The 12,272-nt window shown below is 40.5% G+C and overlaps 1 protein-coding gene across 7 annotated transcripts in view; it reads left to right on the top strand.

Annotated features, from left to right (window-relative positions):
* The window catches only part of arap1 (ArfGAP with RhoGAP domain, ankyrin repeat and PH domain 1), a 136,859-nt gene that overhangs the window by 109,876 nt on the left and 14,711 nt on the right, over positions 1-12,272 (top strand). For 6 of the 7 annotated variants that reach the window (XM_073924133.1, XM_073924131.1, XM_073924132.1 and 3 more), the window contains 5 exons: positions 741-827; positions 4,139-4,210; positions 5,942-6,059; positions 6,784-6,897; positions 11,350-11,495. In XM_073924133.1, the coding sequence (XP_073780234.1) occupies positions 741-827; positions 4,139-4,210; positions 5,942-6,059; positions 6,784-6,897; positions 11,350-11,495 (537 nt within the window). Of the gene's footprint in view, positions 1-740; positions 828-4,138; positions 5,817-5,941; positions 6,060-6,783; positions 6,898-11,349; positions 11,496-12,272 lie in introns of all 7 variants that reach the window. The other variant, XR_012391120.1, reaches the window with a different exon arrangement.

The following is a 12,272-nucleotide window of genomic DNA, read 5'->3' as shown; positions in this document are numbered from 1 at the left end:
TTATTTTTATTATTTTATTATCATTATGATGATGATGATGATGATGATTTATTATTATGAAATTTATAATTATGATGATTATGATTATTATTAGTAGTAGTATTATAATTATTATTTTGCTTATTATTTTTATTATCATTATTATTATTATTATTATTATTATCATGGTTATGATTATGATTATTATTTTTATTATTTTATTATCATTATTATTATATTATATTATTGTTATTATTATTATTATTATTATTATTATTATTATTATGCTTATTATTATTATCATTGTCAAGATTATTATATTATTTTATAATTATTATTTTACTATTATTATTTTTATGATTATTATATTAATATTATTTATTATTATTTATTATTATTGTTATTCTTATTATTATTTAATAATAATTATTATTATTTTAGTTTTTATTATATTATCATTTTGCTATTATTATTATTATTATTATTATTTAATCATAAATTATTGTTTATGATGAATATTATTATTTTATTATTATTAATATTATTATTTTATTATTGTATTTTTTATTATTAATATTTTTATTATTATTACTAATATTATTATTCACTTAATTTTTCTCAGTAGATTTGGTTAAACTCAGGCTGATAGACACTGAACTGAATTCAGCAGCAGATAATTACTCCCTAGCACCATCTGTTGGTGAGACTGGTGGAAGAATTGCATTGGTAACACTTTATTGATGTGTGTGTGTGTGTTACAGGTGAACGAGCAACAGTTGAAGAAGCAGTTAGATGAAATCACATACATCATAAAGCTCAGAGACAACCTCACACCTAAACCTGGATCGGTAAGGGTGTCTCTTTATGAAGTAGAAATCACACTGAGCACCATAGCGACCACTTAGCATCATCCTACCGACCACATAGTCTCACCTACGGTACCTTAGAAATCACATAGCATCATTTACAGCACCATAGTAGTCACGTAACATCATCTACATTACCCTTGAAACCACAAAGCATAGTTTACAACACCCTAGCAACCGCAGAACATAAATCCATAACACCCTAGCATCCACATAGCATCATCTATGAAATCCTAGTAACCACATATAGTCATCCACAACACAATAGCAACCACATAGCATCACATACATTACCCTAGCAACCAGACAGCATCATTCACAACACCTTAGTAACAACACACCATCACACTAGTAATCACAAAATCCACATCACCTTAGCAACCACACAACATCACCCCCATCACCCTAGCAACCATATAGCATCATCCTTATCACCCTAGCAACCACCTCGCAGCATTCACATTACCCTAGCAGCCACTGTGCTTCATCCACGCTACCCTAGCAACCACACAGCATTATCCACATTCTCCTAGCAACCACACAGCATCATTCACAATGCCCTAGCAACAACACAGCATCACACTAGAAATCACAGAGCAAAATTCACATTACCCTAGCAACCATACAACACCACCCGTAATGCTGTAGTAACCATATAGCGTCATCCAAATCACCCTAGCAACAACACAGTATCACCATAGCCATCACACAGCAACATTCACATTACCCTAGAAACCCCACTGCATCATCCACTTCACCCTAGCAACCACACAGCATTATCCAGATCGTCCAAGCAACCCCATATCATCATTCATAACACCCTAGCAACAACACTGCATTGCCCTAGAAATCACATCACAACATTCACATTACCCTAGCAACCACACAAGATCCTCTTCGTCACCCTAGCAACCATAAAGCATATATCCCCCTAGCAACAACATGGCATCACCCTAGCAACCACATAGCATCCTTCACATTACCTTAGGAACCACTCTGCATTACCCACATCACCCTAACAACCTTATAGTATCATCCAAATCACCCTAGCAACAACACAGCATTACCCTAGCAACCACATAGCAACATTCACATTACCATAACAACCACACAACATTATCCACTTCTTTATAGCAACCACATAGCATCATTTCACTGAAAATCCCTTGACCAAATTCATATTTTCCTAGCAACCACACAGCATAACCATAGCAACCACATAGCAGCATTTACATTACCCTAGCAATCGCACAACATCACCCACATCACCCTAGCAACCATATAGCATCATCCACATCCCCCTAGCAACAACACAGCATCACTATAGTAGCATTGACATTACCCTAGCGACCACACAGCATTAACCATGTCCTCCTAGCGGCCACCTAGCATCATTCACAACGCTTTTGCAACAACACAGCATTATCCTAGCAACCACACATCACCCGCATCACCCTAGCAACCACTCACCATCATCCACATTGTCTTAGCTACCACATACCGTCATTCACTATACCCTAGCAACAACACAGCATCGCCATAGAAATCACATAGCAACATTCACAGTACCCTAGCAACCACGCAACATTCACATTACCATAACAACCACACAACATTATCCACTTCTTTATAGCAACCACATAGCATCATTTCACTGAAAATCCCTTGACCAAATTCATATTTTCCTAGCAACCACACAGCATAACCATAGCAACCAGATAGCAGCATTTACATTACCCTAGCAATCACACAACATCACCCACATCACCCTAGCAACCATATAGCATCATCCACATCTCCCTAGCAACAACACAGCATCACTATAGTAGCATTGACATTACCCTAGCGACCACACAGCATTAACCATGTCCTCCTAGCGGCCACCTAGCATCATTCACAATGCTTTTGCAACAACACAGCATTATCCTAGCAACCACACATCACACGCATCACCCTAGCAACCACTCACCATCATCCACATTGTCTTAGCTACCACATACCGTCATTCACTATACCCTAGCAACAACACAGCATCGCCATAGAAATCACATAGCAACATTCACAGTACCCTAGCAACCACGCAACATTCACATTACCATAACAACCACACAACATTATCCACTTCTTTATAGCAACCACATAGCATCATTTCACTGAAAATCCCTTGACCAAATTCATATTTTCCTAGCAACCACACAGCATAACCATAGCAACCAGATAGCAGCATTTACATTACCCTAGCAATCACACAACATCACCCACATCACCCTAGCAACCATATAGCATCATCCACATCTCCCTAGCAACAACACAGCATCACTATAGTAGCATTGACATTACCCTAGCGACCACACAGCATTAACCATGTCCTCCTAGCGGCCACCTAGCATCATTCACAATGCTTTTGCAACAACACAGCATTATCCTAGCAACCACACATCACACGCATCACCCTAGCAACCACTCACCATCATCCACATTGTCTTAGCTACCACATACCGTCATTCAATATACCCTAGCAACAACACAGCATCGCCATAGAAATCACATAGCAACATTCACAGTACCCTAGCAACCACACATCACCCGCATCATCCTAGAAACCATATAGTATCATCCACATCCCCCAAGCAACAACAAAACATCACCCTAGCAACCACATAGCAACATTCAAATTACCATAGCAACCACTTTGCATCATTAACATCACCCTAGCAACAACACAGCATTACAATAGAAATACCATAGCAACATTCACATTACCCTAGCAGCAACACAGCATCAGCTACATCACCCTAGAAATCACATAGCATCATCAATTCTCCTAGCAACCACATAGCACCATTCACAACACCCTAGCAACAACACAGCATCACAATAGAAATCCCATAGCAACATTCACATTACCCTAGCAACCACACAGCATCATCCGCATCACCCTAGCAACCATATAACTTCGTCCACACCACGTAGCAACAAAACATCACCCTAGCAACCACATAGCAACATTTACATTACCATAGCAACTGCTTTGCATCATTAACATAACCTAGCAACCACACAGCATTATACACATCTTCCTAGCAACCACGTAGCAGCATTCACAATACCCTAGCAACAACACAGCATAACAAGAAATCACAGAGCACAATCCACAAAACCATAGCAACCACATCACCTACAGTATTACCATCACACTCTAACAAAGTGTGTGTGTGTGTGTGTGTGTGTGTGTGTGTGTGTGTGTGTGTGTGTGTGTGTGTGTGTGTGTGTGTTTGTGTGTGTGTCTACAGGGCAGTAGTGGTGATTTCATCTGCACTGTTTATCTGGAGGAGAAACGGGAAACAGCTGAACAGCATGTGAAGGTAGGTGAGGGTCTTACTGTTGAAGATCTGAACAGAACCAGCACTCACTCATGTATTTTTTCAGTTCATCTTCATTTGTACAGCGCTTTTACAATGTAGATTGTGTGAAAGCAGCTTCACATAGAAGATTATATTGAATTGACAAGTCATTGTATAATCCCGATTATTTTGGTCATAACTGTAATCACGATTACTCAAAACGATTATCAGTTGAAGTCAACATTATTCGTCCTCCTGTGAATTTATTTTTATATATAAATATTTCCCAAATGATGTTTAGCAGAGGTTTTTTTTTTACAGTATTTCCTATAATATTTTTTCTTCTGGAGAAAGGCTTATTTGTTTTATTTCAGATAGAATAAAAGCAGGTTTGAATATTTTGAAACCTATTTTAATAGCTCGATATTATTAGCCCCTATAAGCAATATAGATGTTTAATTGTCTGCAGAAGAAACGACTGTTATACAATGACTTGTCTATTTACCCAAATTAAGCCTTTGAATGTCACTTTAAGCTGAACACTAGTATCTTGAAGAATATCTAGTAAAATATAATGTGCTGTCATCATAGCAAAGATCAAAGAAATCAGTTATTAGAGATGAGTTATTAAATCTGTTATGTAAACTGTGCTTTAAGCATCTTCACTGTGTTTTTGATTTTATTATTGATTAATGAAATAAACAGTCGGCAGCAGCAGGAATATCACACGCTGTCACTTTAAGAGTGTGGTTCTGATATGGTTTCTCTTTCTCGTGTCTTTTGATTCTCAACTTGTTTGTTTATTACACAAATGAGGGTTAATATGAATAATCACTAAACACCGCGCTCTGACACAAATGTGCATGTATTGACCATTAAAACGCTGTCCGCGGCTAAGCACGGCGTGCACACACACACAACAGCACATGCTCTTTTGCGCTTTTAAAATTATGAATGATGCGCATCCCGTGCTGGAAAAGTTACATTACACATAGCTTTTAGTCATTTTCACATGGAACTGAGCTTTGCAGAGGCAAAGAGTTTTCACACGTGTACAACTGGAAAGGGGGCGGTACGTGATGGAATAATCCTTTATCTCGATTAATGGCTTTTCATAATCGTTACAAGCCGAAATCGAAATCGTAGGCTGGAGAACGGTGGATGTTAGAGAGACTCGTCTGTCCCCGGAGTCTCACAGGAATCAGTCTCATGCTCTCCACTCCTCCATGACCACCACAGCCGCTGCTCAGGATACAGCCTGGTCCAGGATTATGGAAGCCTTGGGATCATCTCTTCAGAGGTCTTGGATCACATCAGTGACTCTGCATAGTCTGAGAGCCTCAGGATGAGTATCCCCAGGTGGAAATAGAGAGTAAGGAGAATATCTAGCGTAGCTGCTGTTCATAGTGTATATAAAGGAGATGCAGAAACCTGTGTGGAGCACATTCATGTATCACACCGCTGAGTGCTGCACTGAGTGTATGCTTTACTAAACAGACAGGTCTTTACTCTAGTGTTGAACTGAGAGAGTGTGTCTGAGCCTCGACATTATCAGGAAGGCTATTCCAGAGTGTAGGAGCCATAAATGAGAAGGCTCGACCTCCTTTAGTGGACTTTGCTGTTTGAGGTACTACCAGCAACCCTGAGTTTTGACATCTTCAAGAGCTTACAGCTTTTATTGCAATATTCCAAAATGCACATAAGAAACTCTGGATGGAGCCATGGCTAACACTGATAATGTTTGACCGTCAGATTCCAGCGACGATGACGGCAGCAGAGCTGACATTTGAGGTTCTGGACAGACGGAAAATCAGCGTGAAGGAGAAAGACTACTGGTGCTGCTTCGAGGTCAACGAGAAGGAGGAGATAGGTGAGAAGCAGAACAACACACACACACACACATATATGCACAAACACACACACACACACATACAAATACAAACATACAAAAAAGTTATACACACATATGCTCAAACAAACACACACATACATATACACACAAACACACACTCACCTATACACACACTACACACATATACACACTGCACACATACTTACACACACACACTCATACAAAAACACTACACACATACATATACACGAACACACACACATACAAAAACACTGTAAACTACACACAGACACAGACATACACGCACATACATATAAACACACAAACATCTTTACTGTACACACAAATACACAAATATGCTGTACACACACACACTTCAAACATACACACACATATACATACATGTACGTTTACAAACACACATACACACTCACAGTAAGTTTTATTGTGAACATGAGGACTTTTATCATGTATTGAAACTGTAAAAGTGTGTGTTGTGTATTGTCTGATTATTTATTTGTTTGTTTAGTGTTATATAATTCTTATTGAGTTATGAAGTGTTCTGGAGTATTATAGATCAACATGTCTTTATCTATAGTGATCCTGCCATGAAGCAGCCATCAGTGCTGATGTAAATAAACAAACAAGTGTGTGTGTGTGTGTGTGTGTGTGTGTGTGTGTGTGTGTGTGTGTGTGTGTGTGTGTATTTGTATGGGTGTGTGTGTGTGTGTTACTGTGTCAGAGCGGCCGCTGCACTATCAGGAGAAGGTTCTGCCCATCTTCCACTCTCTGGGCACTGACAGTCACCTGCTGGTCAAGAAGCACTTCTCCATGGAGGCCATGCTGGTCTATCTGGGTAAGAGGAGAGCTGCACGCACACACCGCTTTAAGGGAAACAGCCAAAGAAAGCAGCCACATCACCCTAGCAACCATGAAGCATCACTCTCAGTACCATAGCAACCTCACTCAGTTATGTTATAAAATCTATATTCTTGTGAAAACGGGATTTCGTTGAGACATTTTCCTCACGCTTGCATATATATATATATGTATATATATTAGGGCTGTGCAATATGGACAAAATAATCATATTGCGATTTTACGAACGAATATTGCGATTTTATTTGCGACTTTGGGAACAGTTTTTGCTTTTTCAAACAAGCTACATACAATCTAAAGGCATTCAGTGCACAAGAAGTGCATAACAAAACTATTGAGTCAGTCATTTCTTTGTGTGACCCTTTCCCATAAGGCACGGCGCTTGCAAATGCTTGAACAATGGATGCTAGTTTAGTCTGTTTGGGCTGGCTTTGATGTGTGCTTTTGTTTGTTTCGATGGACTTTGTCGAGATGCATTGATCATGCAGTTTATGACGACACTGTTTTAAGTGTTGGATCAGGTTTGGAATAATCATTTCACAAGTCTTGAAAATTGCCTTGCTCTGTGACACATCCTCTCTCCTGAATCCAAAATACTCCAAAATGAATGTCGTTGAATTTCTCCTCGGCACCAAATCATTTTTATTTTGACCTGCATCCATATTTCCTCCTGCTTGTCATGCGCAAAGTGAGCTGGCTAACATAATAGCTATAATTGCCCGGTGCGCTACGTCAGCTCTGATTGGTTAACATATTAATATCATGCGCACAAGAACATATTCTGAATAAAATTCTAAATAAATGAACAGATAAAAATTGCAGCCTTTTGCGATTTAGAAATTGCGTGTGCTTGAGTTGCGATTTTTTTATTTTTAATTTTTTTGCGCGATTGCGATTAATTGCACAGCCCTTATATATATATATATATATATATATATATATATATATATATATATATATATATATATATATATATATTATATATATTTTTTTTTTGCTTGTTAGTTTGATTAGTGTTGATTTCAAATGCAATAAATATGTTTGTATAAAACTTGTAGTAATCTTGCTTATAATTGGTGGGTGCTAGGGATGTAACGGTATCAGAATTTCACGGTACGGTAATACCTCGGTATGAATGTCACGGTACGGTATTTATTGAATCATTTACAGGAAAAAACAAAACTTATGAAAATACTCCAATAAAGTGCCAAAAGTGTCAATGACATACAAATTAGTCATCTATCTGTAAGCTTTGAAACAGGAACTTCAATTTTAATAACAAAAAAATATTAAACCATGTAAAAAAAAATAAAGTTTCAATTTAGTATTGTTGAAAACTCATCACATTCAACATTTAATCACTCACTCACTTAGATAGAGATGGGTTTTAAGGAAAATGATCATATAAATATAATCTGGTAAAAGCTGGTATCTCTGGGTATTTACAATGTCCCCTGCAACAGAAAAAACCCTCTCATTTGGGACTGAGGTTTCTGGGACAGAGATATGACTTGGCCCAGGTTGACAGCAGTGGGTAACGTTGTGCATTGTCTTTCCCCCACTTGAGAGGACAAACCATGAGTGAGATAGAGGTCTCATGTCTGCATCAATCTGAACAGTGTGCTGTGTTTCTGCAGTCCCCATGACTGATTATTACCGTATTCCCCAACTTGCAGGCACGTGCACACACAGGGCTCAACATGTGCAGTGCACATGCCCTTTTTAGTCTTGGATAGAAAGTTCCCTTCCAAAATGATCAAAAGTGCCCCCGCGACGCGACATACCCTCCGTCCCCGCTTTACAGTACGCGCGCGACAACACAGCTGATAAGAACTCGCTCGACAACACGGCTATTCAGTACGCGCGCGACAACACAGCTGATAAGAACTCGCGCGACAACACCGATATTCAGTACGCGCGACAACACAGCTGATAAGAACTCGCTCGACAACACGGCTATTCAGTACGCGCGCGACAACACAGCTGATAAGAACTCGCGCAACAACACGGCTATTCAGTACGCGCGCGACAACACAGCTGATAAGAACTCGCGCGACAACACCGATATTCAGTACGCGTGACAACACAGCTGATAAGAACTCGCGCGACAACACCGATATTCAGTACGCGCGCGACAACACAGCTGATAAGAACTCGCGCAACAACACGGCTATTCAGTACGCGCGCGACAACACAGCTGATAAGAACTCGCGCGACAACACCGCTATTCAGTACGCGCGCGACAACACAGCTGATAAGAACTCGCGCGACAACACCGATATTCAGTACGCGCGCGACAACACAGCTGATAAGAACTCGCGCGACAACACCGCTATTCAGTACGCGCGCGACAACACAGCTGATAAGAACTCGCGCGACAACATCGCTATTCAGTACGCGCGCGACAACACAGCTGATAAGAACTCGCGCGACAACATCGCTATTCAGTACGCGCGCGACAACACAGCTGATAAGAACTCGCGCGACAACATCGCTATTCAGTACGCGCGCGACAACACAGCTGATAAGAACTCGCGCGACAACATCGCTATTCAGTACGCGCGCGACAACACAGCTGATAAGAACTCGCGCGACAACACCGCTATTCAGTACGCGCGCGGCGACAACACCCGCTTTAGGGTTTTTCAGCTCTTTTTCATCCCCGCTTCTAGCAGCACACTCCATTTCCGCATTACTGGATCTGTAGCGACAACAGACCGCAAGGGATTATGGCCAAGCCTGGGCTGATGGGAATTGTAGTTTCCGGTACCTCCCGTTCGCTTCATTCGCCTGAGCAAATTTTCTCAGAAGACCTATAGTTTTACCGAGTCATGCGACTACAGTAATATCGAAAAAAATTAATATTGCGGTATGACGGTATTTACAATACCGTTACATCCCTAGTGGGTGCGACTCAATTTTGGCTGATGCGCCTACATTTTTAAAGTTAGCACCGGTGCTACCAGGCAAAAAGCTTAATTTCGAGCCCTGCAGAGCAGCATGTCTTCTCCAGTAATATGTGTCGGCTCTTTTGGATGTAAGATCTGAATGTTTTTCAGCCCTCCCTCTGTTACAGCAGTGGATTTGCAGATCTTTATTCAATCCTTCATGATTTACCGCGTAAGGATTAATGAAGAGGATTTAATAAACATGTTAGTGTACGCATGTTCTGTACCTGAGCTTGGCAGATCTAGGACGTGTTATATTCATTATAAAGCGCCCTCGGCATGTTCAGGCTGATTAACTCTCAGAACTCCTCCAGTATTATTAATTACTCTGATCAAAAGAGGCTTCTGCTGACAGATTCAGCTTTCCACCGTGCTGAAATCTCATTTCCTCTGTGTTCCTGCTGTACAGGAATAATAATTCAAATAACAGTGTTGAGGGAGTTCAGGAAGTCAAACGACCTTATCTTACATCACCTAGAGGGATGTGCTGAGCAGTAGATGGAGGACGTGTGCTGATGATATTAAACTATATAATAGAGCCATGATGATGTCATTAATATAGTGATTCTGTGTGTGTGTGTGTGTGTGTGTGTGTGTGTGTGTGTGTGTGTGTGTGTGTGTGTGCGTCTGCTGTTTCACTGCATGCATTTGTTTGTGTGCGTATGTCTGCTTTGTGTGTGTGTGTGTGTGTGTGTGTGTGTGTGTGTGTGTGTGTTTGTGTGTGTGTTTCTGTGTCCCTCTTTGTGTATGGGTCTGTCTTTTATGTGTGTGTCTGTGTGTGACTGCATGTCTGTGTCTCTGTGTTTGTGTGTGTCTGTGTGTTTCTATGACTGTGTGTGTGTGTCTGCATGTGTGTCACAATGTATCTCTGTTTGTGTGTGTGTGTGTGTGTGTGTGTGTGTGTGTGTGTGTGTGTGTGTGTGTGTGTGTGTGTGTGTGTGTGTGTGTGTGTGTGTTTGGTGTGTGTATATATCTGTATGTGTGTGTCATTATGTGTGTGTGACTACATGTCTATGTGTCTCTGTGTTTGTGTGTGTGTCTGTGTTTCTATGATTGTGTGTGTGTGTCTGCATGTGTGTCACAATGTATCTGTGTGTATGTGTGTGTGTTTGTGTGTGTGTTGGTGTGTGTATATATCTGTATGTGTGTTTGTGTGTCTCTGTGTATGTGTGTGTCCATGACTGTGTGTGTGTGTGTGTGTGTGTGTGTGTCCCTGTGTCCCTCTGTATCTCTCTCTATCTGTGTGTGTGTATGTCTCACTCTGTGTCTGTGTGTGTGTTTGTTTATGTATGTATGTGTGTGTGTGTGTGTGTGTGTGTGTGTGTGTGTGTGTGTGTGTGTGTGTGTGTGTGTGTGTGTGTGTGTGTGTGTGTGTGTGGTGTGTGTGTGTCTGTGTGTGTGTGTATGTCTCACTGTGTGTGTGTGTGTGTGTGTGTGTGTGTGTGTGTGTGTGTGTGTGCGTGTGTGTGTGTGTCGTGCAGCCAGTAAAGTGGAGGTGTCGAAGCACGGGATGATGAAGTTCAGAGAGGAGCGCAGTCTGCTGGGTTTGGGTTTGAGCACCGGACACTTTAATGACCGATACTTCATCCTGACCAGCACATCACTGCGCCTCTATAAGGAAGTGCGGGTAAGAGTGTGTGTGTGTGTGTGTGTGTTTATATTTCCTGAAGGGAACCTTAAACTTTATATTACTGCATCATTATGAACTAATCCCACCATCTCTCCAAGAGCGTAGTGATTCTGTAGTTGTTCATGATTATTGTCCAGCATCTCTGAATGACCTCTGACCTCTACCTGACCTCTATGTCACATGAGTAACTGTCCTCATAAAACAAATGTCAGCTAATTGTTACTCACAGTGAGATTCTGCAGCCGTAAAGCCTTTACATTAAGCTTAAATATATTCATAAATGTGTTTTTATTTATCTTATACACACTTTTAACATAAACGTTTTTGCCATCAATTGTTACTTGCGCATTATGTTTACACAATGCTTTTTTTTACATTTTATGAACCTGCATGTGTTTATCTTGCTGCTTATAAAGATGCCAATAAAGAAGACTATACTCTCACTGGCCACTTTATTAGGTACACTTTACTAGTACCGGGTCGGACCCCTTTTGCCTTCAGTTCTGCTTAATCCTTGGTGTTGTAGATTCATCAAGCTGCTGGAAATATTCCTCAGAGATTTTGCTCCATATTGTCATGATAGCATCACACAGTTGCTGCAGATTTGTCGGCTGCACATCCATGATGCCAATCTCCCGTTCCACCACATCCCAAAGCTGCTCTATTGGATTGAGCTCTGGTGACTGTGGAGGCCATTTGAGTACAGTGAACTCATCGTCATGTTCAAGAAACCAGTCTGAGATGATTGAGCTTCATGACATGCTGCGTTATCCT

The sequence above is a fragment of the Danio rerio genome, chromosome 15 (assembly GCF_049306965.1).
Source record: "Danio rerio strain Tuebingen ecotype United States chromosome 15, GRCz12tu, whole genome shotgun sequence".
In the NCBI taxonomy this organism is placed as follows: domain Eukaryota; kingdom Metazoa; phylum Chordata; class Actinopteri; order Cypriniformes; family Danionidae; genus Danio; species Danio rerio.
This window is presented reverse-complemented; position numbering and strand designations above follow the sequence as displayed.